This window comes from Myotis lucifugus, unplaced genomic scaffold (assembly GCF_000147115.1).
Source record: "Myotis lucifugus unplaced genomic scaffold, Myoluc2.0 scaffold_3, whole genome shotgun sequence".
In the NCBI taxonomy this organism is placed as follows: domain Eukaryota; kingdom Metazoa; phylum Chordata; class Mammalia; order Chiroptera; family Vespertilionidae; genus Myotis; species Myotis lucifugus.
In genome coordinates this window covers 3,897,525-3,918,670 of record NW_005871051.1, presented here as the reverse complement: position 1 = coordinate 3,918,670, position 21,146 = coordinate 3,897,525, and the positions used below count along the sequence as shown (strand labels likewise).

General features: G+C 50.4%; 1 protein-coding gene across 1 annotated transcript in view; it reads left to right on the top strand.

Annotated features, from left to right (window-relative positions):
• The window catches only part of RFTN2 (raftlin family member 2), a 40,051-nt gene that overhangs the window by 8,800 nt on the left and 10,105 nt on the right, over positions 1–21,146 (top strand). Inside the window, exons 3-7 of the mRNA XM_014461121.2 lie at positions 1,783–1,897; positions 5,639–5,912; positions 8,724–8,927; positions 14,218–14,339; positions 15,959–16,062. Of these exons, the coding sequence (XP_014316607.1) occupies positions 1,783–1,897; positions 5,639–5,912; positions 8,724–8,927; positions 14,218–14,339; positions 15,959–16,062 (819 nt within the window). The remainder of the gene's footprint in view (positions 1–1,782; positions 1,898–5,638; positions 5,913–8,723; positions 8,928–14,217; positions 14,340–15,958; positions 16,063–21,146) is intronic.

The following is a 21,146-nucleotide window of genomic DNA, read 5'->3' as shown; positions in this document are numbered from 1 at the left end:
AATGAAGGATCAGTAGGGGTTTGGGTTTAAGGCACATTTCCCAGTGGTTAACCCGGGTTGGGGAAGGAAGCTTACATTTCCTCCCTTCGAGGCCTCACTGAGTCTAGAGCAGCCGTGGGCAAACTATGGCCCGCGGGCCGTTGAAATGAATAAAACTAAAAAAAAAAAAAAAAAAGACCGTACCCTTTTATGTAATGATGTTTACTTTGAATTTATATTAGTTCACACAAACACTCCATCCATGCTTTTGTTCCGGCCCTCCGGTCCAGTTTAAGAACCCACTGTGGCCCTCGAGTCAAAAAGTTTGCCCACCCCTGGTCTAGAGCCTGCAGACCAGCAGGTCCCAGATGAGGAAGTCCGTGACAAAGGGAAGGGAAGCAGCCTGGAGACGCACGTGGAAGCCGACAGGGTAGCCGCAGCTCCAAGTCCTCCGCGGCTGGACCGGGGACTCTCTCTGAGCAGCCCTGCGTTGTTCTGTTACGGGGCATGACACCGTCTCCCTTCTAAAACGGTTACTTCCCAAAGGCCTACATGCCACATTCTTACAAACTGGATAGAGCTCTTATCAAATATATATATTATTGATATCAGAGAGGAAGGGAGGGGGAGAGAGCAAGAACATCAACGATGAGAGAGAATCATTGATCAGCTGCCTCCTACACGCCCCACACTGGGGACCAAGCCCGAGGCCCAGGCATGTGCCCTGACCAGGAATTCTGGTTCATAGGTTAACACTCAACCACTGAGCCACACCAGCTGGGCTTGTCAGCTTTAAAAAAAAAAAAAAATAGGAGGTAAAAGCCATTTATTTTATTTTTTAAACTTTTTGAAATAGTTACTTTCCCAAACAATACTGCAACCATTGTTTGCCAGACTAGCTTGTAAGTTTGAGCGTTTTCAAAGACTGTTCTTCCTTCCAGCGATGAAAATAACCAGACCCATTTTCTTTGATTAGCATTCCATTTTTTTAAACCACTCTTCAACTATACCAAAACCATCTCAAAGACCGAGGTAAAACCTGTGTTTTCTCTTTCTAGGAATAGACTAATAATCAACCACCTTAACTATGAAAGGGCTAAGCAGAGAAGAAAAAATGAAATAAGAAGAAAAGAGGGAAAACAGGAAAACTGAAGAAAGTAAACATTTAAAAACTGTTCTAGGTGTGCTTCTAAGGGACACTGTCCTCACTGAGTAACTGCCCCCTGACCCGTGTCCGAGGGGGTGCACGCAGGCGGCAGCCCCGTCGGGCATGCCCAAATAAACACGCCCCTTACCACACAGTAGGAGCTCGTTTCCTACTTACAAACCTTACTAACCATGTCTACAGTATTTCTCTCGTTTAGCATTGCTTAAAATAGACTCAGTGGTGCCCTCACAAGGCGAGGACTAAGGAAGGGGGAAAACTCAGAGAAGAAGAAACAGGAAAAACACGGGTCAATATTGATCTGCGTTTGAATGAGATTTTCACTTGTGCTTTTGTACAATAACGAGGTCTGCTCGTCATCCCAACTCACTTCTCAGAACGTTTGTTAAAACAACAGTCATGAAACTTTTCTTCTATATTAAATTGGAAATTAATATATGAATAAATTTAAATGAATAAAAGTGACTGTGTTTTTCTGGTGTTTTTGCCCATGAAGACAACCATTAGGCTTGAAATGACAAAGCAAAGAAATGATTGCTTGGACCTTACTTGTTGCTCATGCATTTTCACGTGAGCAAATCCGCTTAAACTCGGCAATCGGCTTCAGGCTTCTGACCCTGAACTATTCTCTGTTGCAGCCCAAAGCTCTCAGCAGCACCCAGCGGACAGAGACGCCCACGGCTGGTGATTGAGGAATGTCCTCTAATGTATGAGACGCAAGCAAATGACGTAGCAAAAGAACTGATAGAAAAGGTACTAAATGTATACATTTTTTTCATGGGATATTGAGATGTCATTGGTATTTCTTCTCCATCAATTTCCTTTCTTGTTTGAAAAAGAACAGAGAAATAATAGGTGACTTATTCTACCATATACCAAATTGTGCAGAGTTAAAAAACGTATTATACTTTTTTATGTATAAAAACAGACATGGAGGCCAATGAAACAGATGGAAATGCCAGAAATAAACTTATACACATAGAAGTTTCATAACAAACCTGAGGAAATAAAAGGGGGAGCAACATTACTTAGCAAGTGCCATGGGGAACATGGGCAGCTGTTCTGTAGGCAGCACATGCCACATGTTTCCAATGAGATAAAGAGGTCATTTTTAAATATAAAAATTCTGAAAGAAAATGAAAGAGTAGATGTAGTCAATTATAAATAGACTAGAGGCCCAGTGCATGAAATTTGTGCACAGGGGGTGTCCCTCAGCCCAGCCTGCACCGTCTCCAATCTGGGACCCCTTGGGGGATGTCCGACTGCCGGTTTAGGCCTGATCCCACAGGGGGGATCACCGTCAGACATTCCTCTCACAATCTGGGACTGCTGGCTCCTAACCGCTCGCCTGCCTACCTGCCTGATTATCCCCTAACTGCTTCTGCCTGCCAGCTTGATCACCCTCTAACCGCTCCCCTGCCGGCCTGATTGATGCCTAACTGCTACCCTGCCAGCCTGATCACCCACAACTGCCCTCCCCTGCCACGACCCACCTCCTCTGTTGGGCCCTGCCTCTCTGTGCGCATGGTCATCTTGTGATGGCCATCTTATGACAGCCATCTTGTGACAACATTAGGGCGTGATGCATGAGGGCGTGACGACCACCTAGGCTATTATTACTATAGATTGAGGACTTTGAATTTCATATATAGACATAGCAAATACTAGGAAAGCTAAGCTTAAAACTAAGCTTAAAGAATCCAGATGAACTCTGCAACAAGTGTCCTCTGGGAACCTGGTTTCAGAATCTAGATGAAGTGAGTAAAATGCATTAAAGCAGTGTCCATTCTTGAATGGACACACAGAATCCATGAACAGTGGATACAGACGGAAACAGTCACAAAGAGGCATTTGGCCAACAGTTCAACCTACCCGATCATTTTTAGTGTGAATGTAGACGCTGAGAATAACCACCACACCAGGGTTCACTGAGAAGTTACACTGGAAGTATGAGATCCGGTGCTGGGTGAGCTTTAGGAAAAATCCATATATTGCGACTGGCATTGTAATAACTTAGTACAGCGTTCCTGAATATTAGTTTGGTAATAAAAATTATAAATCCTGTTTTATTTTGTGACTCAATAAGTTCCTCTGTAGGAATCTATCCCAAGAGATTCATGGAGAAGGGGAAAAGTCATTTCTATACAAAAATATTTTAACAAATAGCGAATAAGGGGCCAAATTCTCAATAATTGGCAAACTGAGAAGGAGGCAGTGGGCCCATCAATACAATAGAACTGTGGTCGGCAAACCTCGGCTCGAGAGCCACATGCAGCTCTTTGGCCCCTTGAGGGTGACTCTTCCACAAAATACCACGTGCGGGCGTGCATGTACAGTGCGATTGAAACTTCATGGCCCATGCGCAGAAGTCGGTATTTTGTGGAAGAGCCGGTCTTTTGTGGAAGAGCCACACTCAAGGGGCCAAAGAGCCGCATGTGGCTCGCGAGCCGCGGTTTGCCGAGCCGCAGTTTGCCGACCACTGCATAGAACATTTATGGGTCCTGAGCGTGGCAACTATATTGGCCGTCAGTCTATACAGTATAACCTAATTGAAACTTAAAAAGTAAACACTATGCATGTTGATTAAAATCAAGAAAAAAAACTTACACTTATAAGTATTCTAAACTGATGGGGTTTGACACTGAAGTTTTCTTTTGTGTTGCATTGACATACTTGTAAGATTGTAGCTTTTATTTACATGAATAGAACCAAAAAACTAAGACATTTCCTTTCAAGGAAGAAACGGTGGGACTTGCTCACTGTTCCTCTGCCTGTGCCTCGGCTGTGAGTGACTGTGTGTCCGACCAGCCGTGGCTTGTGCACAACCAGGGACAGCTGCCGCTGGCGTCCCCACTTCTGCGCAAGTCACCGGCACTCAGTAAGGCTTTTCAGGAACAGGCTGGGGGACTAGACTTTTATAAACGACGTACACATGCTGTTTACTACTACTATTCTGGGAACTGTTTTTTTTCTGGGGATAAATCCACTCCAGAAAATTTCTTTTGAAAACAAGACTGTAACGACTAGCTCAGTCTTTATGGATCGCCGTCAGAGCTCTTGTTTTGCATCTGACTTCCTGGAGACAGTTAGAGACCCACTTAAACAGGAAAGTGCTGTTATTCCAGCAATTAGAGTAACGGTTAGTTCAGAAAGAGAGTCGCTTCAGGAAACGCGCATGGGACATGGAGCATCGCCCTGTGTGCGCACGGGAGCAGTGGATGAACGCCAGGCGTCAGCTTTGAACGGCCGCCTTGTATAAAGAGTTGGTTGTTGAACAGCTAGATTTTAAGTCATTTTAACATTATATCAATGTTTGCTCTGTTTTTAAAAGTAGGTTCACAAGTGTTTTTCCCCCAGGATTTTTAAATAAAAATAACATTGGAAAACATCAATCTTCCAAATTAAAAATGGAAAACACTAATTAACAGTCTATTTGTTACCAGACTTTTCCAGATGAAACTTTCTAGTAATAGGAAAAGGTTTCTTCACTTTTTCACCCAAATCAACGTATAAGACTCGAGAAAGCACTGGCGGTCACTGTACCGTTTCCCCCTGCAGAGCATCGACCTGCGGACTGAAGGGTCCCGGGTTCGATTCTGGTCAAGGGCATGTACCTTGGTTGCAGGCACATCCCCAGTAGGAGGTGTACAGGAGGCAGCTGATCGATGTTTCTCTCTCATCAATGTTTCTAACTCTCTATCCCTCTCCCTTCCTCTCTGTAAAAAATCAATAAAATATATTTTTAAAAAATAAAAGGAACAGAGAAATGAAGCGCAGGCAGAGGAAGGAGAAGTGCTTTGAAACGGCCACTCATGTCTGAATGTGTCACTGGGGTCGTGCCACAGGCTTCTGGCCCCGTTCTTGCCCTGACAGAGGAATGTAAGCGTGTTCCTCGGCCCAGGAGGGCGGCAGTGGCACCAGGGTGCACGCAGTCAGAAAGCTGCCTCAGGCAGGGCGTGTGAACTGGGTTTATGCATCGCACACACGTGGTCAAGAATCTGCCTGTTAACATTTTTCTTCCCCACATCAAACAATGAGTTGTCAAATGTTATTTTTGAACAACTGTATATTTTTTTGTTTTTTAATGAATGTCTTCTGTATTCATTAAGATGTGTTTGGTAATGTTATTTTTGAGGATTTCTCAGAATAGTTCTTCATTTTGCCTCAACTAGAGAGACCATGGTTAACCGGTCTGCAGAAATCATGCTATGGAATGACGAGTTCTTCCCACAGAGTAACCTTTTAAAGAAATACAGGACTCCTGCTTGCATCCTTTCTAAACTGCCTGAACTGTTTGAAGAAGTCACGTTCACAGTATGGCACAGTCTCCAGGAGTAGCGCTCTATCACAGGTTGCTGGTTTGTTAATGAATACGTCTTTAGTCACCAGCAAATGCATTCCCTGTGCTAATTTCCTTAATGCGCCTGAAGGTTAATGGGCAATCAATTGACATGAAATTCCCATGTTGTCGCACCGTCTCTTTTGAAACCTCAGATCAATGAAGCTTCTAAGCGAGGACGGAGGTTTGTGGGACTCCTAGCCCAGCATTCTGCGCCGTTCTGCAACGGGACCGACCTGAACGGAGACGGAGAGCCCGCCCTGCCGGGGCGCCACTCCTGCGAGGACCACGGGAGAAGCTGGAGTGAAGGCCCCCTCAGCGGGCAGCCCTCGGAGAGCGGGGCGGAGGGAGAACTCCACCCCCAGAGCGGGCCGTGCCAGAGGGAGCCACACGGCAGCCCCAGGTCCTCCGAGGCAACAAGGGGAGAAGGTAATAGACCAGAGGAGTAGAGACAGGACATCTGTTGGGTTAAACTTAGCAAAATAGGTTGTTGGTTTTTGTTGTTAATTCTCACCTAAGGATATTTTTCCCATTGATTTTTTTTTTTTTGAGAGAGAGAGAGAGAGAAACATTGATGTGAGAGAGGCACATTGATTGGTGCCTCTTGCATGAGATCGAACCCACAGCCCTGCAGTGCGAGGGCCAGTGCTCCAACCACTGAGCCACGCTGTCCAGGGCTAACTAAGTTTTTTAGGCAAAGTAAGTTTCTAAAGGTTACGGGGACGACATAAACGAATATAAACTCGTCTTATTCTTTAAAATTATTACAGTCAGAAGTAAGGTGGACAGTTTTCCAAACAGCCGTCTCTGGCGGGGTCTGACAGTGCCACCCACGTAAGGACACTGCGTTGAACACTGCTTTCCAGTTAGTCCCTCACCAGCTCCCTGGGAAGCGAGGCTGTGCCTGTGAGTGGAGAGAGCGGTTCTCTGAGGAAAGCTGCTCTGACTTGCGTGTGTCCTTGTCAGCAGCGTGTGAGAATTTTCGTTGGGGCCTTTCCCATTGCGTGGATGGCGTCCACCCTTGAAGCTCATCCCTTTCTTTGATCATCACTTAGAATGTGAAAATGGCACGCCATGGTGAAACAATTACTGTAACAATGGTGCCCGCATCCTAAAATATCTTTAAACCATCGTTTTATTGTTCTCAGCCAACTGGCAAGTCTTTTGGAGAAACGGAGACTCTGTTTTTGGACTGTTCAACGTTTTCTGGCACCTGCCCAGGCATGTTTTAAAAAGCAGATTAGAGCCCTGGCCGGTGTGCTCAGTGGATAGAGCGTCGGCCTGCAGACCGAAGGGTCCCAGGTTCGATTCTGGTCAAGGGCACATACCTTGGTTGCGGGCCCCTCCCCGTCCTGGGCCCTGGTCAGGGTGAGTGCAGGAAGCAACCAATCGATGTTTCTCTCACATCGGTTTTTCTCTCTGTCTTTCCCTCTCTCTAAAAGATCAATGGAAAAATATTTAACAAAAAAAAAAGCACTATTTAAGAAAATCAAAGACTGTGTAAGACCTTAGGGTTAGGGATATGCTTAACTTCTGGGATGAGAGTAGGACTGCCTCCCTTATGGGACAGGGTTGTGAGAAGTAAGCAAGGGAAGTCTGCCAAGTGCTGAGCCCAGGGCCTGGCTGTGTAAACCCTGCACCAAGGTAGCTGCTGGGACGTGACCCTTTCATCCGTGTTGGTGCTGCAGCGGCTCACAGTGTGACAGGGCGTCCTGAGTGGTGTGTGGCTGAGATGTGCTGAAATCCCGTACCTGACAAAGACCCATTGGACCCCGGTCAGCGCCATCTCCTTTACAGAACCAGGAGCATTTCCCACGCCCCCTCTCACCCATCCCCCACCACCACCCTGCCCTTTCCCACCGGTCCCCAGCTCACCACCACGCCGGCTTCCTGCCGCGTGGGGCTGTGGTCAGGACGCTGCTCACGTCCACCCACTGCTGCCCTTCAGCTGCTGGTGCCCAGCCTCCCCTTGGTTAGATGTCTGTTTCCAGGTCTTCACGTTCTAAACCAGTAGGCTACCTACGTAATGTGTGTCCACCTTTAGATTCCACCTTCTAAACGGCTTGTTTTTAAGTTATATCGTTCCTAATAACTTTCTGCGGCAGGGGGAGCAGGTACCTACAAAAGACCTCTTAGAGAATCGGATGAAATTCATGAGACTCAACCCAGAAAAACGCACACAACACACACACCCAAGTCCTTGTGTCTGTACCGCACACGGTGGTAGACTTTCTAAAACACAGTCACGGATGTGGGTCCGTCGGCCGCCCAAAGGAAGAATTTGCCAACTTACAGTAAAGGATAAGACACGACCCAGCATTTCCATGTCTGAGTACGTGTTCTAGGGTGGCTCCCACACGTGTCCAAGGAGACATGAGTAATAACTGTAGTAACAAAAATTTGGAAGCAGTGTATATGTCCACCAATAGAGAACAGTGGACTGGAATACTGTGTGAACTAAATGACTGAGATCTATGAAGTGTTAACTATACTGCAAAAGCATAATATTGAACAAGAAAATCAATTTAAAGATTGGCATGTATAGCATGATGCCATTTTTTAGAAGTTTTTTAACTGTAAAACATTGTATATCATCTGTGGGCATATAAATCTATATTAAAAGAATAAAAGCTTGCATGAGAGTGATGAACACCAAGTTCATTATAGTAGCTATTTCTGGAGAATGGGATAAGGGAAAATTACATAGTGAGTCTCAACTATATCCGTCTCTCAACCCCTTAAAAAAAGTCTGAAGCAAACACGGAACAATGTTAAGATTCGATAAAGTTGAGTGGTAGGTAATTTTGTTATTCTCTACTAGAGGCCCGGTGCATGAAATTTCGTGCACTGGGAAGGGTCCCTCAGCCTGGCCTGCGCCCTCTCACAGTCCAGGAGCCCTCAGGGGATGTACACCTGCCTTGAAGGTGGGAGAGGGTCCCGCCACCACCACGGCACTCACCAGCCGTGAGCCTGGCTTCTGGCTGAGTGGCGCTCCCCCTGTGGGAGCACACTGACCACCAGGGGGCAGCTCCTGTGTTGAGCGTCTGCCCCCTGGTGGTCAGTGCACGTCATAGCGACCAGTCGTTCTGCCGTTCAGTCGATTTGCATATTAGCCTTTTATTGTATAGGATGCTTGTTATGTGCTTGAAATAGCTCGTGATTAATAAAAAACATTTTAAGAATCTTTTCAGTGAAATTATAGCTCTTCCCTCTTTCTTCTTTCTGAATGCCTATCCTCAGATAACAAGTTGTATATAGTCTTCAACGTGTTTGATGATGAGTCCACTGGCTGGACCTACCAGGAGGGCATCCTGTCCATGAAAGTCACAAGGAAAGGACCCGTCATTAGCACACTTGATGCTGATTGGCTGGAGTTAACGACTTTCTACTATAAGCAAGGCTTGTCTTTAATTGACTCTTTTGTGTGCTGGGAAACCCCTAGAGGTAAGTTTTCAGTTGTGATAATGTCTTTAAAAACTGACCTTATGTTAGAGTGGGTGGAAATGTGTTTGCCTCTCAAGATCTGTGGCTAAAAGGACAGATGTCATTCCTGAGGAAATAGAGTCCAGTCCTTACACGGCTCTGTCGCTTTAATGTGAAAGCTTCACCATCCCGGTGGGAGAAGTTAACGTGATGTTTGCTGTTGGGTTGTAACTGTCAGGACTAGACAGACCTCCAACAACCCAACCGGGGCTGACGACGGCATTTGAGGATTACTATCCAAACGGAGGACACTATCCCAATGTGGACACTACCTACCTGATTCTTTCTATACTTTGTCTTGAAAAATAACTTTTGCTTCAGAAAATGGTATTGATCTGATGTTCCTGTCTGCCTTCCCCCATCGTTCATCTGTCTCTAGCCTTCCTCTTTTAGTTACAAAGGAATCTGTAGTCATCCATTTACATCACAAAAACAACAAAGAAACAAACAAAACCCCAAAAATGACTTTCAAGGGAAAGTGTTTTTAAAAAGAGATTAGCGCTAAAAGAAAAGAAAAATAGACATTAAGGAAGCTGGAAACATGGAAGGATGGAGGCCATGAAAACCAGAAGAGGCCAGCCCATGTGGCTCAGTGGTTGAGTGCCGACCTAGCACCAGGAGGTCACAGTTCGATTCCGGTCAGGGCACATGCCCGGGTAGTGGACTTGATCCCCAGCAGGGAGGTGTGCAGGAGGCAGCCGATCAATGTTGATGTTTCTCTCTCATCAATGTTTCTCTCTCTCTCTTCCTCTTCCTTCCTCTCTCTCTAAAATCAATAAAAACAACATTTTTTAAAATGAAAAACAGAATAACTGGGGACTCTAACTCAATGAGGTTAGAGAAAAGAATGAAAAAGTAAATAAGATGAGATCTCAATATACCTTATTATCATTAAATCAGTGCAGTGATGACTTCACCGATACAACTGAAGACTTTGGATGAATATTTTGAACTAGCGAGAGTCACATGTTCCAGTGGGCCCTTCTAACCAGCAACCAGGATTCAGGCCCGAGCCCACGGCAGCCCCAGAAGTGCGGCTGCCTGCGGAGCGCTGGGCAGAGCAGCTGCTCAAGGAAGACTTTTTGGTTCTTGGAAACTTCTTCCAAGTTGGTCTAAGAGGAAGAGCATGGCCTTTAAGATCAGACAGACTGGGTTTAAATCTGATCTCCTCTCCTGATTAGCTGTGCGATGCTCTCTACTTATTAGCTGTGGGATCTGAAGAAGGTAGTCGAGCCCCGTTTCTTCGAAGGGGGATAAAAATAGTCTTACTTTAACTCACAGAAACAGAGACGGAAGGGAAGGCTACCAGAAGGGAGGGGGGAGGGGGAAAGTGAAGGGGAAATGGTCATAGCACTGTGATGAGTTTGCGCGGGGTCAGATGGTCATTAGAATTGGGGGGGTGATCACACTGGAAGACATAAACATGTCCAATCGCTGTATTGCATACCCGAAGCTAATACAACCCTAAATCAACTAATGAAAACTTAAAAAATACTCCCACTTGATCATTGTGAGAATTCCATAAGCTACAGCGTGTGCACAGGGACCCCCAGCGCCCGCTCGCCCTGGGTGGTCACGGTCTGAGGCTAATTTTCTTTCCCGACGCTGGTCCTGGGCAGTCACAGTGCTCTGAGCTCGGCTCTCCTACTTGGGGGTCCGTCATGCTTCATATTTCTCTCTCCGCTCACCCCCTCTCCCTCCCTCCCCCTCTCCCCCTCCCTCTCCCCTTCGCTTTCCTTCTCTTTCCCTCCAGAGAGTCTCAGTTGGAGCCGGTTCAGATTTGGGGTTGTGACTAACGGCTGCAGGAAGAATGAGAAAGACTCCTTTCACGTCTCTTTCAGGCACTTGCCCATGAGCATAAAATTAGCCGCAGCTGTTGCCAGCTGTGGGGGGGCGGGGGGGGGCTTTTGTTCTTAGAGCTCCCAGGCTATTTAGAGATCCTGGGGTGGGGGTGGGAGGACATTTTCCACCGACCCCCGCCCCCGCAGCCCCTGGGTGTGTCACCCTGACTTGCTGGGAGCAGCGGGAGCTGCAGGGGGTGGTGACCAAGGACCAGGGCCTGTCCGGGACAGGGCACCTTTCCTTCGTCCGCTTCCACCCTCTTCCAAGATACTGTCAGGAGTCAGCCACCACAGGAACGAGGTGCAAAGCAGACATGGCTCAGGAACGGAAATGTCCCCCCACAGCTGGCATTTCATGAACCCCTTCCTCCAGTCAGAGAGGGACCAGGAACTTCACAAGGTTCCCCCGTGGGCGGGCGGTGGGAGGCTGGCAGGGGGTGCCAGGCCTCTCCCGAGGAGCCATCCCCAACCCCACGCCTCCTCTCGGGAAAGCCCCCCCCCCCTCCGGAGGTGCATGGGGGCCTCTTGCCATCCCTGCGGCCGAGGGTTCCCTCTGCCCAGGCCCTGCACCCAGAACCAGCGCTGCGGGCTCTGCCAGCGTCCTCGGCTGGGCCACCGCACACTCTGGGGGGACACACCGGTGGGGTAACACCCCCAGATGGACCCAGGAGCGCCACCCACTGGGCCAACAGACACAGACGCTTGGTCCTCCGGAGCAGAGGCTCTGCGGGCAGCAAGCCACCGTGGGGTGAGAGAGACTGCAGCTTTGCCGATTGGTAGCCCCCGCCCCTCCGTGCAGAGTCAACCACACAACCAATGCCATGAGGGCTGATGCATGCGTACCTACTACGTGCCTACTGTGTGCCGGCACTGCTCTCAGCAGTTCCCACTCACTAACTCAGGTCCCTCCCACAGCAGCGCTATGAGCTAGGTCTGCTTGCTCCCCTCTTACAGATGAGGAAACTGAGGCACAGAGCTCTGCGTGTGCCCCTCACACAGCTAGACACGGGGGTCCCAGCGCGGAGTGGGTGCTCTTAGGCATTTGCCATCCGGTCAGGACTTTTATTCCAAGTCATCCACTGAACATGGAAAGAAGGAGTCTGGCCTGAGGTGCATTTCTGAAAGAACCTCTCTGGCTCCTCCTGCGAAGGGGGTCACAGAGGGGGTGGGCGGGAGTAGGCAGGGAGGGGCGGCGGGGTGAGGGCAGAGACAGGCTGGCACTCCTTCTGGAGACAGAGCTCCTGAAGGAAACACAGTCCCCGTGGGCTTGCCCGCCACCGCCCCTGCCCTGGGCCCACCGCCCTCAGGTTAAGGCCCACAGTGACGCGTGCACCGAAAAGACGGCCGTGGAATGTTCCCGTGACGCGTGCACCGAAAAGACGGCCGTGGAATGTTCCCGTCCAGCCAGACGTGGCATCGACCTCTAGCTGAACCGAATGTGTCAGATCCTGTCCCGACACGTAACCTCTTCCCTGGGACCCTTTAAGCCTGTGCTTCTCCACCCAGGGCCCGGGGCCCCGGGGGGTGTGGCCTGTGCCAGGGGGTACAGAGTTCACAGGTGCAGAGGGGGCCCCGTTTCCTTACAGCATATGGACATGCGGGAAAGGACGCCAGGTTTGCATCCACTTCCGACTGCGCCTGGAGCCCACCCTTCATCCATACAGTGTACGTTCCGTTGCTACGGGTGGCATTGGCTTCTGAAAGGGTTTTTTGAGAAGCGGCGGGTCAGGGCTTTGTGCCTTTTCATATCAGCCACACGGAGAAGATGGTAATACTGCCGGGCACACGGCCAAGTGGAGACAGCTGCTCGGCAGCAGGCGGCGCCCCGGGTCTTGGCACACCTGGACCCCGTTCTCTCTCTCAAACTAAAAGAAACATACAAGTACGGGGACCCTGGTACCAAGAACAAGAAGACAGAGGCAGAGCCACAAAAACCTATGGTTCTCACGTCACAGAATCCCCAAGGAAGCAGATCGTAAATAACTACATTGTTATCAAAGTATATCATTATTTTTAAAATTCATGCCCCTGTTCCAAGGAAAGGACTTAGGACATAGCCATTTTTTATGGTGGTTAGTGATGCCCTGAACTTACAATCAGAAAGGACTTAGCTTTGGCTCAGTGGATGGAGCATTGACCTGAGGACTAAAGGGTCCCAGGTTTGATTCCGGTCAAGGGCACATGCCTGGGTTGTGGGCTCAATCTCCAGTAGGGGGTGTGCAGGAGGCAGCCGATCAATGGTTCTCTCTCATCATTAATGTTTCTATCTCTCTTTCCTCCCTTCCTCTCTGAAATCAATAAAAATATATTTAAAAAAAGAAAGAGACTTGATTCTTGTGGTCACTTTGGTGTGACAAAGGTCAGGTACATTTAAAAGGAAATAGGGCATCTGCTGTCCTTAGAAAACCATTTCCAACGAGTTAAACTTTCCTGGACACCACTCGGAACAGCATAAGTTCTTCATGGCAGACTGTCTTAACTGTCAGCGATGTGCGAATGATGGCACCATGATTTCCTCTTACGGTGGAGAAGCCTGTTCATAAAAACTAAAACTACAAATTACACGGAAAGCATTCTTGCCTCGTTTGTATTTAAGTTTAGCAGAGCACTGAAAGCTTCGCAGGCCTTTGTTTCTTGGACAACTGTCAGCCAGGCCAACGTGGAGGTGACACTGCGCCACATGAAAACCACATTGTTCAACCCACATGTGGCCGTGGGAAAACTGTCTCCGATGGCAAAATTGGAGACAAAAGAACATCCATAAAGTCACTTTAGCTTTGGCCAGATGGTCATTGTCAGCCGTTCAAGAAAAGGTCCGAGAGGCCCTCCCTGGAAACTTCCTGCCCAGCAGGCGTCCTTTTGACAATGACTTCTGTTTAGGACCTTCCTGTCACCATTCATTTTGTTTTCAAGCACCATTGAAGTAAAGCATTGCTCCGTGTTTGCATTTTTGACGTCATCTTGCCTCACATTCGTGTTACTATCCCACCTGTACATGTCAAGGGTTAATAGTGCTGATGTTGTTTCTCTCAAGAGTAGAACTGACATGCAGACAACCTACAGGCCAGAAACCACGATTCGAGGTGCAGTGTCTTTCCGGGTGCTCCTTGGGCTTAGGAAATCGGCTGGCCTCTCCGTGTAGTAGGATATTACTTTATCTTGTTTTGGTTATCTCGTTTTCGTGTTCACAGTTTGATTTTAACGGGCTGACGCATAAAACTGTCTTGACCTTCGCAACAAAAATGTAACCTTCAGAGAGGAGGAGGGTGTTGCTGATGGAGCCACAACAAATGTTGACAAAGGGACCTGCTTGCCTTTCTGCTTCCTACGAGGGTTATTTAAGGACGGGGACGCTCTTAAGAAACACTTCGTATTTGCAACTCTTCTCAGCTGTATCCTCTTCCTTGCAGGGGACCACGTGCCTAAAGCGCTGGACGGGTTCTTCATCTACGAAGAGGAAGGCTCCGGGGTGCCAGGGTCCAGCCGGACAGGAAATGACGCCATCGTGGTGGAGCAATGGACTGTCATCGAGGTAAGCTGCCGTTGGCTGGCAACTCAGCTTTACTTTCATATTTAGTTTATATACTTTTTAAATATTTTATTGATTTTTTACAGAGAGGAAGGGAGAGGGATAGAGAGTTAGAAACATTGATGAGAGAGAAACATCCATCAGCTGCCTCCTGCACGCCCCACACTGGGGATCGAGCCCACAACCGGGGCATGTGCCCTGACTGGGAATCGAGCCGTGACCTCCTGGTTCATAGGTCGACGCTCCACCACGGAGCCACGCCGGCCGGGCTCGTTTTATATGATGTTAACGGCCTTCACCGCCTCGCACAGTGAGCCCCTCCCGCTGTCTGAGCAGCCTTCAGACGCAGGAACAAACCTCAAACCTCTCTCCGCTGGGGGAGCAGTGCCTGTGACGCCCAACTTGTGATAAGACACCAAAACAATGACCTGTGCATGAACGGCAGCGAATTCCCCAAGACTGGCCCTCGAGCCCAAACAGAGTCCCCTGCCCCGAGGCTCTCTATGCAGTGCCCAGCTCCTGGGTGAACGTGAACAAATTCCGACAGTAGCTGGCCTTTGTCTCCAGCAACCAAGGGGCCTGGTTTCTGACCTGTGACCTCTCAAAGGCAAAGGCATCCGAAAGGTGTTCTCTCTCAGCAGCCGAACCTCCACGCGCTGCCTCCTAACCACACTGCCTGGCTGCCGTGTGCCCTTGATTCACAGCCCGTCCACCCGAGGGGGACAGGCCGCCCACCCGAGGGGGACAGGCCGAATTCAGGCACATCGTGTGGGCCCGCAGCCCTAGGCCCCTGGTCGGCAAACTGCGGCTCGCAAGCCACATGCGGCTCTTTGGCCCCTTGAGTGTGGCTCTTCCTAAGCCTTAGGAGCACCCTAATTAAGTTAAGAACAATGTACATACCTATATAGTTTAAGTTTAAAAAATGTGGCTCTCAAAAGAAATTTCAATCGTTGTACTGTTGATATTTGGCTCTGTTGACTAATGAGTTTGCTGACCACTGGTCTAGGCCCTGGCTGGCAGGCTCTTTTGTGGACGCGTTTGCCTCTCTGGCCTCACCAAGGGCGGAGACGAAGCCCATGTTGCCAGGAAGCCAGAAACCCAGTGAGAGGAGGGGACAGGACTGGGGGGAAGAGGTAAAGCGCCACGTAAAAATCCATTCCAGCTTTAAGCTCAAAATCAATCAAAACCCATGGCAAGCCCCTCTCACCTCTCACTCCCGGTCCACACTCCGCTCTGGTCCTCGGCCCGGGCCCCAGACGCGTGTTTCTGCACGTGAGGTCTGCAGATGACCCGGATCCAGCTCACCTGGGAGCTCATTGAGAACGCAGGTTCCCACTCCCCACCCCCATCAGTGTTGGAGGCCAGACCAGGCCCAGGGAACGGGACCCAGGAAAGCCAGATTCTAGGGAGCAGCCAGAGGCCCTGACGCCCCCCCACCCCCACGCCAGTGTCTCCACTGGGCCAGGGTTCGAGGCAGCAGGAAGCAGAGCATAAGGCCGGGAAGCTGGCACCAGCGAAAGTGAACTTGCTGGAGGGGGAACACCCATCAGAGCGCCCACGCCCTTGACCGAATCTCTGGGGGGCGGGGGGGGCCGTGGACCTGAGCTGTTGTTGTCACACAGGGCTGCGAGATCAAGACGGACTACGCGCCCCTGCTGCACACGCTGGCGGAGTTTGGGTGGCTCCTGACAAGCGTGCTGCCGACACCTGTCCTGAGACATGACAGGTAACGCCCCGTCTCCTCGCACTCTCTTCTCATTCTAAATTAGAGTTCTGTGTCGGCTAACTCCGTTTAAGAAATCCCTGTGCAGTGCCTCCAGAAAGCATTCCCTGAACTTCTCGTCTCATTTCACGGGCCTTGGAGAGGAGCAGATCTAACCCCCTGGTGTCAGGTGTGTACCAGCAGCTCTGCCTCCTCCCGAGGGCACACGAGTTCAGGCCGGCTCGCCAGGGCGGCCAGGGCAGACACCGGAGCCTGCCTCCCAGCCCCGCACGGCCTTGGCACCCCTCGGAAGGCCGCACTCCCTTTTCCTCCTCAGGGTGCTGGTTGGTTCTTCCCCTGAGTGAACACTGAGTCGACATAAATCTGCAGACAGAGAAGCACAGCCCACGCTGTAGGGCCCCTGGTCCTGCCCTTCTGCTCTGCCCGTGCAAAGCTGCCCTCACCCAGCACACAGCTGGGGCCAGGACTGCAGAACCCTGGAGCCCAGCATGGAGGAGGAGGCGTTTCTGCCTCCATTCATCCCGCAGTGCGATGGGTTAGTTTTCCCCTGGAGCATGGGCTTGTTAGCTGTTCGCACTGAAACAAGTGCCCACGTTAGAATGTTAGAGCCAAAATGCCATCACTTCACTGATACCAACTTGTCCTTTTCTCCTTTTACTAATTTTCCCTATTTCCCGGGAAGGAAAAAATGAATTGTACTCTTTTTTTTTTTTTTGAGAGCGCGAGAGAGAGACCTGTTAAGTCTTCTGTGTAACGTGCTTTCCTGTCCCTGGACTCGGAGACGTGCCCTCTGCCCCATTTGGCATCGAGAAAGTGACTGACGGCAGGGCTGTCCTGCTTGGCCAGTGGCTACCTGCAGGGGCCGCCCTGCACCTGGGCCGGGCTGTCCTGAGCTGTAATCGGCTTGTGTGGCTGAGGGAGCAACCCCCTCCCGCCTCCCCCAGCCTCCTGGTCTCTGGTGTTCCCAGCTTAGCAGCGTACCCACACCCGAGTCCCAGGTCCCCCACCCTTGAAAGGCATTTGACTGACGTGGCTTTATAACACAGCCAGCCCTTCCTCGGTGAGGAGAGGGATCGAGGCGGATTCAGAGTGAGCCAGCTCAAGCTTTGAGAGGGGGATTAGAAGTAATCAGAGCAATTCACCTGCTTGTCTTCTCAGAGATCCGTTGGTAACGTCTCAACTTGTGAGTGACAGCTCCCCGGAGCATTATTTCCCATCTTTTCAAACGCTGTGACATGCCTGTCAGATCGCAGGACGGCAGTAATTCTCAGGATTCTGTCTTCAAGCCCAGCAACCTGAGTCACTGGGGAGCACGCCCAGTGGGCCATCAGGAGCTGGTTACAATTACATCCCACACATGACGAGACCCTAGGTGACTTACGCTCGTCAGAGAAGGGCCAGGGCCATAGGATGCACTTCTCTGTGGCAACTAGTGAACAAAGCAAACTGACCAAGTGGAGGCAGACTCGGGGGTACAGAGAGCACACTGCCAGCTGTCAGAGGGGAGGGGGCTGGGGGCTGCGTGAGAAGAGTGAAGGAATTAAGCAAAGAAAAGAAAAAGACTCACGGACACAGACAACAGTATGGGGAATGCCAGAGGGAGGGGGTGAGGGCAGGTAGAGAGGTTGTAAAGGGGGGATAATGGTGGCGGAAGGGGACTCGACTTAGGATGATGAACACACAATACAGTGCACATCTCATTAACCAATGTCACCCCAATAAGTTCAACAAGAAAATAAAAAGCAAAGAATCGATCAGTGAATGAAAAGATTTCTACATGAAGGAGCTTGTAGCTGGTGCAGCCCACATTCCGTACATAACCAGGGGCTTGCATTCGGCTTGGGCCAGCTCAGGTTTGTGTATTGTGTAGTATAATATAGTCTCTAGTCAAGGGTTATGGAGTACTTTCGTCTATAGGTTCCATAGTCATATTAAAAATAAGAGAGCGTAGAGGGGAGGGGGTTGCAGAGCAGGGTGAAAAAGGTAAAGGGATTCAACAACAAAAAATACGGAGACGGATGACAGTATGGCGATAGAGGTGCATGGGGGTGGGCGAGGCGGAAGTAGTGAAAGGGGGGATGAATGGGAAGGAGGGAGGCTTGATTTTGGGTGCCGAGTGCTCGAGGCAGTGGGCAGATGATGTTTTATTGAACTGTACACTTGAATCTGTACGGTTTTATTCACCAAAGTCACCCCAATCAATTCAATAAGAACACAAAATTAATTTATAAAAAATAAATAAGAGAGTGTATAGACTGTCACAGTTAGATGGAACCCTTGAGTAGTAATGAGGTTAAAAGGCAGAGTCACCCGTTGGCAGAGCCCCAGTCAGGAATCTGCTGTTGGCCCGGATAGAAGGCAGCAGGAAAATGTATTTTAACAGCAGTCGCCCTTACACAACAAGGTACACTACAACCCCCAGGGCCAACTGTGCTTCCGTGTGTCAGGAACATTTTGCAATGTCATCTACTTTGTTCCTTTGTGTTTAGTAAGTTGCTGCAAGGTAGGCAATATAGGATGAAGGTAAAGGTTCGCTGGGATCTGATCACAAAGATTGTGGGTAAAACCTGCTTATCCTCTGCCTTTTGGTTCCTGTCCAATGTGCTGTCCCGGTGCCTGTCACGTGCTGGTCTTCGCTGCCGCGGTGCCCACACAGACAGCACTGACTGTTGGCCATGTCATCTGTACAGAAAGAAAAATACTACGTGCAGTTCAACTCGGTCCAGGTGGACGATAGAGCCTGAAAGAGTTTAGTCTCTGAAACTAGAAGAATGGTCCAGGCTTTGAGCTTAAGGAATCTCTTCTTTTTTGGTGCCTTGATTGGGGATCAAACCCACAACCTTGGCGTAAGCGGACGACTCTATCCAACTGATCCCTCGGGCCAGAGCTAAACAAATCTCATTGCAATTACAGCATCACCAGGAATGAGCTCTATGACACTCGTTCTTTTTTAAATATATATATCTACACTAATAAAAGAGAAACATGGTAATTGGCGTACGACCGCTACCCTTCCCATTGGCTAATCAGCGTATCCTTATGCAAATTAACTGTCAGCCAAGATGGCGGCCGGCAGCCATGCACTGAAGTGAGGAGGGAGGCTTGCTTCCTCCAGGAACTGCAGACTCCAACGTTCCCCGCCTCACTTGCCGGACTCTCAACTGCAACTCTACGCAACTATTACTATGTTGCAAATAAGAAGCTAAACAAAACCGGCTGTCAGTCAGCCCCGGACCGCAACATTGTATCCATGTTTTCAGCAGCTAAAGCTGGCCCAGAATAAAAAAAAAAAAGAAAAGAAAACAAGGAGCGGTTGGGAGCTTTTAGTCAACTGCCAGCGGGAAAACAGCCCTCAGCCCCTCAGCCAGCCTGGCCAGGCACCCCAGTGGGGACCCCCACCCTGATCCAGGACACCCTTCAGGGCAAACCAGCCAGCCCCTACCCGTGCACCAGGCCTCTATCCTATATAGTAAAAGGGTAATATGCCTCCCGGCACCGGGATCAGCAGAGCAGCGAGGCTCCTGGCACCGGGATCAGCGTGACAGGGGGCAGCGCCCAAACCCCCTGATCAGCCCTGCTCTGTGCCTGATAGGGGGGAGCTCCCCAATCCCCTGATTGCCCTGCGGCTCTGTGTGTGACAGGGGGCAGCGCCCAAACCCCCTGATCAGCCCTGCTCTGTGCCTGATAGGGGGGGAGCTCCCCAATCCCCCGATTGCCCTGCGGCTCTGTGTGTGACAGGGTGCAGCGCACCAACCCCCTGATTGACCCTGCTCTGTGTGTGACAGGGTGCGGTGCCCCAACCCCCCGCCCCCACGGGCCCTGCTCTGTGTGTGACAGGGTAGAGCCATAACCTCTCCATCGGCCCTGCCCTGAGTGTGACAGTGGCAGTGCCCCAACCCCCTGATCGGCCCTGCTCTGTGGGTAATAGAGGGTGGCGCCCCAACCCCCCTCCACGGCCTTGCATACATGTGTGTGACAGGGTAGAGCCATAACCTCCCCATTGGCCCTGCCCTGAGTGTGACAGGGTGCAGCGCCCCAACCCCCTGATCGGCCCTGCTCTGTGCATGACAGGGGGTGGTGCCGCAACCTCCCCATTGACCCTGCCTTGAGTGTGACAGGGGGCGGTGCCCCAACCCCCTGATCGGCCCTGCTCTGTGAGTGACAGGGAGCAGCGCCCCAACCCCTTGATCCGCCCTGCTCTGTGTGTGACAGGGGGCGGTGCCCAAGCTCCCCTATTGGCCCTACTCTGTGAGTGACGGGGGGGAGCTCCTCAACCCCCTGATGGGCCCTGCTCTGTGAGTGACAGGGGGCAGCGCCCCAAACCCCCTGATGGACCCTGCTTCTGTTAGTGAACAGGGGGGGGGGGCCCGCAACCCTCCCCATCGACCCTGCCTTGAGTGGTAAAAGGGGGGGGGGTGCCCCAACCCCCCCCAATCAGGTTTACCCCTGAGGGGGGATTGAAGGGGGGGAATTTGAAACCTCCCCAAACCCGCCCTTGGTTCTTTGGCATGAAGGGGGGGGGGCCCCAAATTCCCCCAAATCGGGCCCTTGGCTCTGAGCCTGACCAGGGGATGCACCTTAGGGATTGGGCCTGCCCCTCTGCCACCCAGGAGCAGGCCTAAGCCAGCAGGTCGTTTATCTCCTGAGGGGTCCCAGACTGTGAGAGGGCACAGGCCGGGCTGGGGGATCCCCCCCCCCCCAGTGCACAAATTTTTGTGCACCGGGCCTCTAATATATATATATATATATATAATTTTATTGATTTCAGAGAGGAAGGGAGAGGGAGAGAGATAGAAACATTAATAATGAGGAAGAATCATTGATTGGATGCCTTCTGCACGCCCCCTACTGGGGATTGAGCCCACAACCCGGGCATGTGCCCTTGACCAGAATCGAACCCGGGACCTTCAGTCCACAGGCTGGCGTTCTACCCACTGAGCCAACCCGGCTAGGGCAGGACCTAATTCTTTAGCAGAGCCAAAGTCCCTACGAAGTTGAAACCCTGGGCAAGGATGATAACCCAGCTTGTCCGAAATCATAATATTTCAGCAGACGTCAGTAGCGTAGCTCACGCTATACGAAATCAG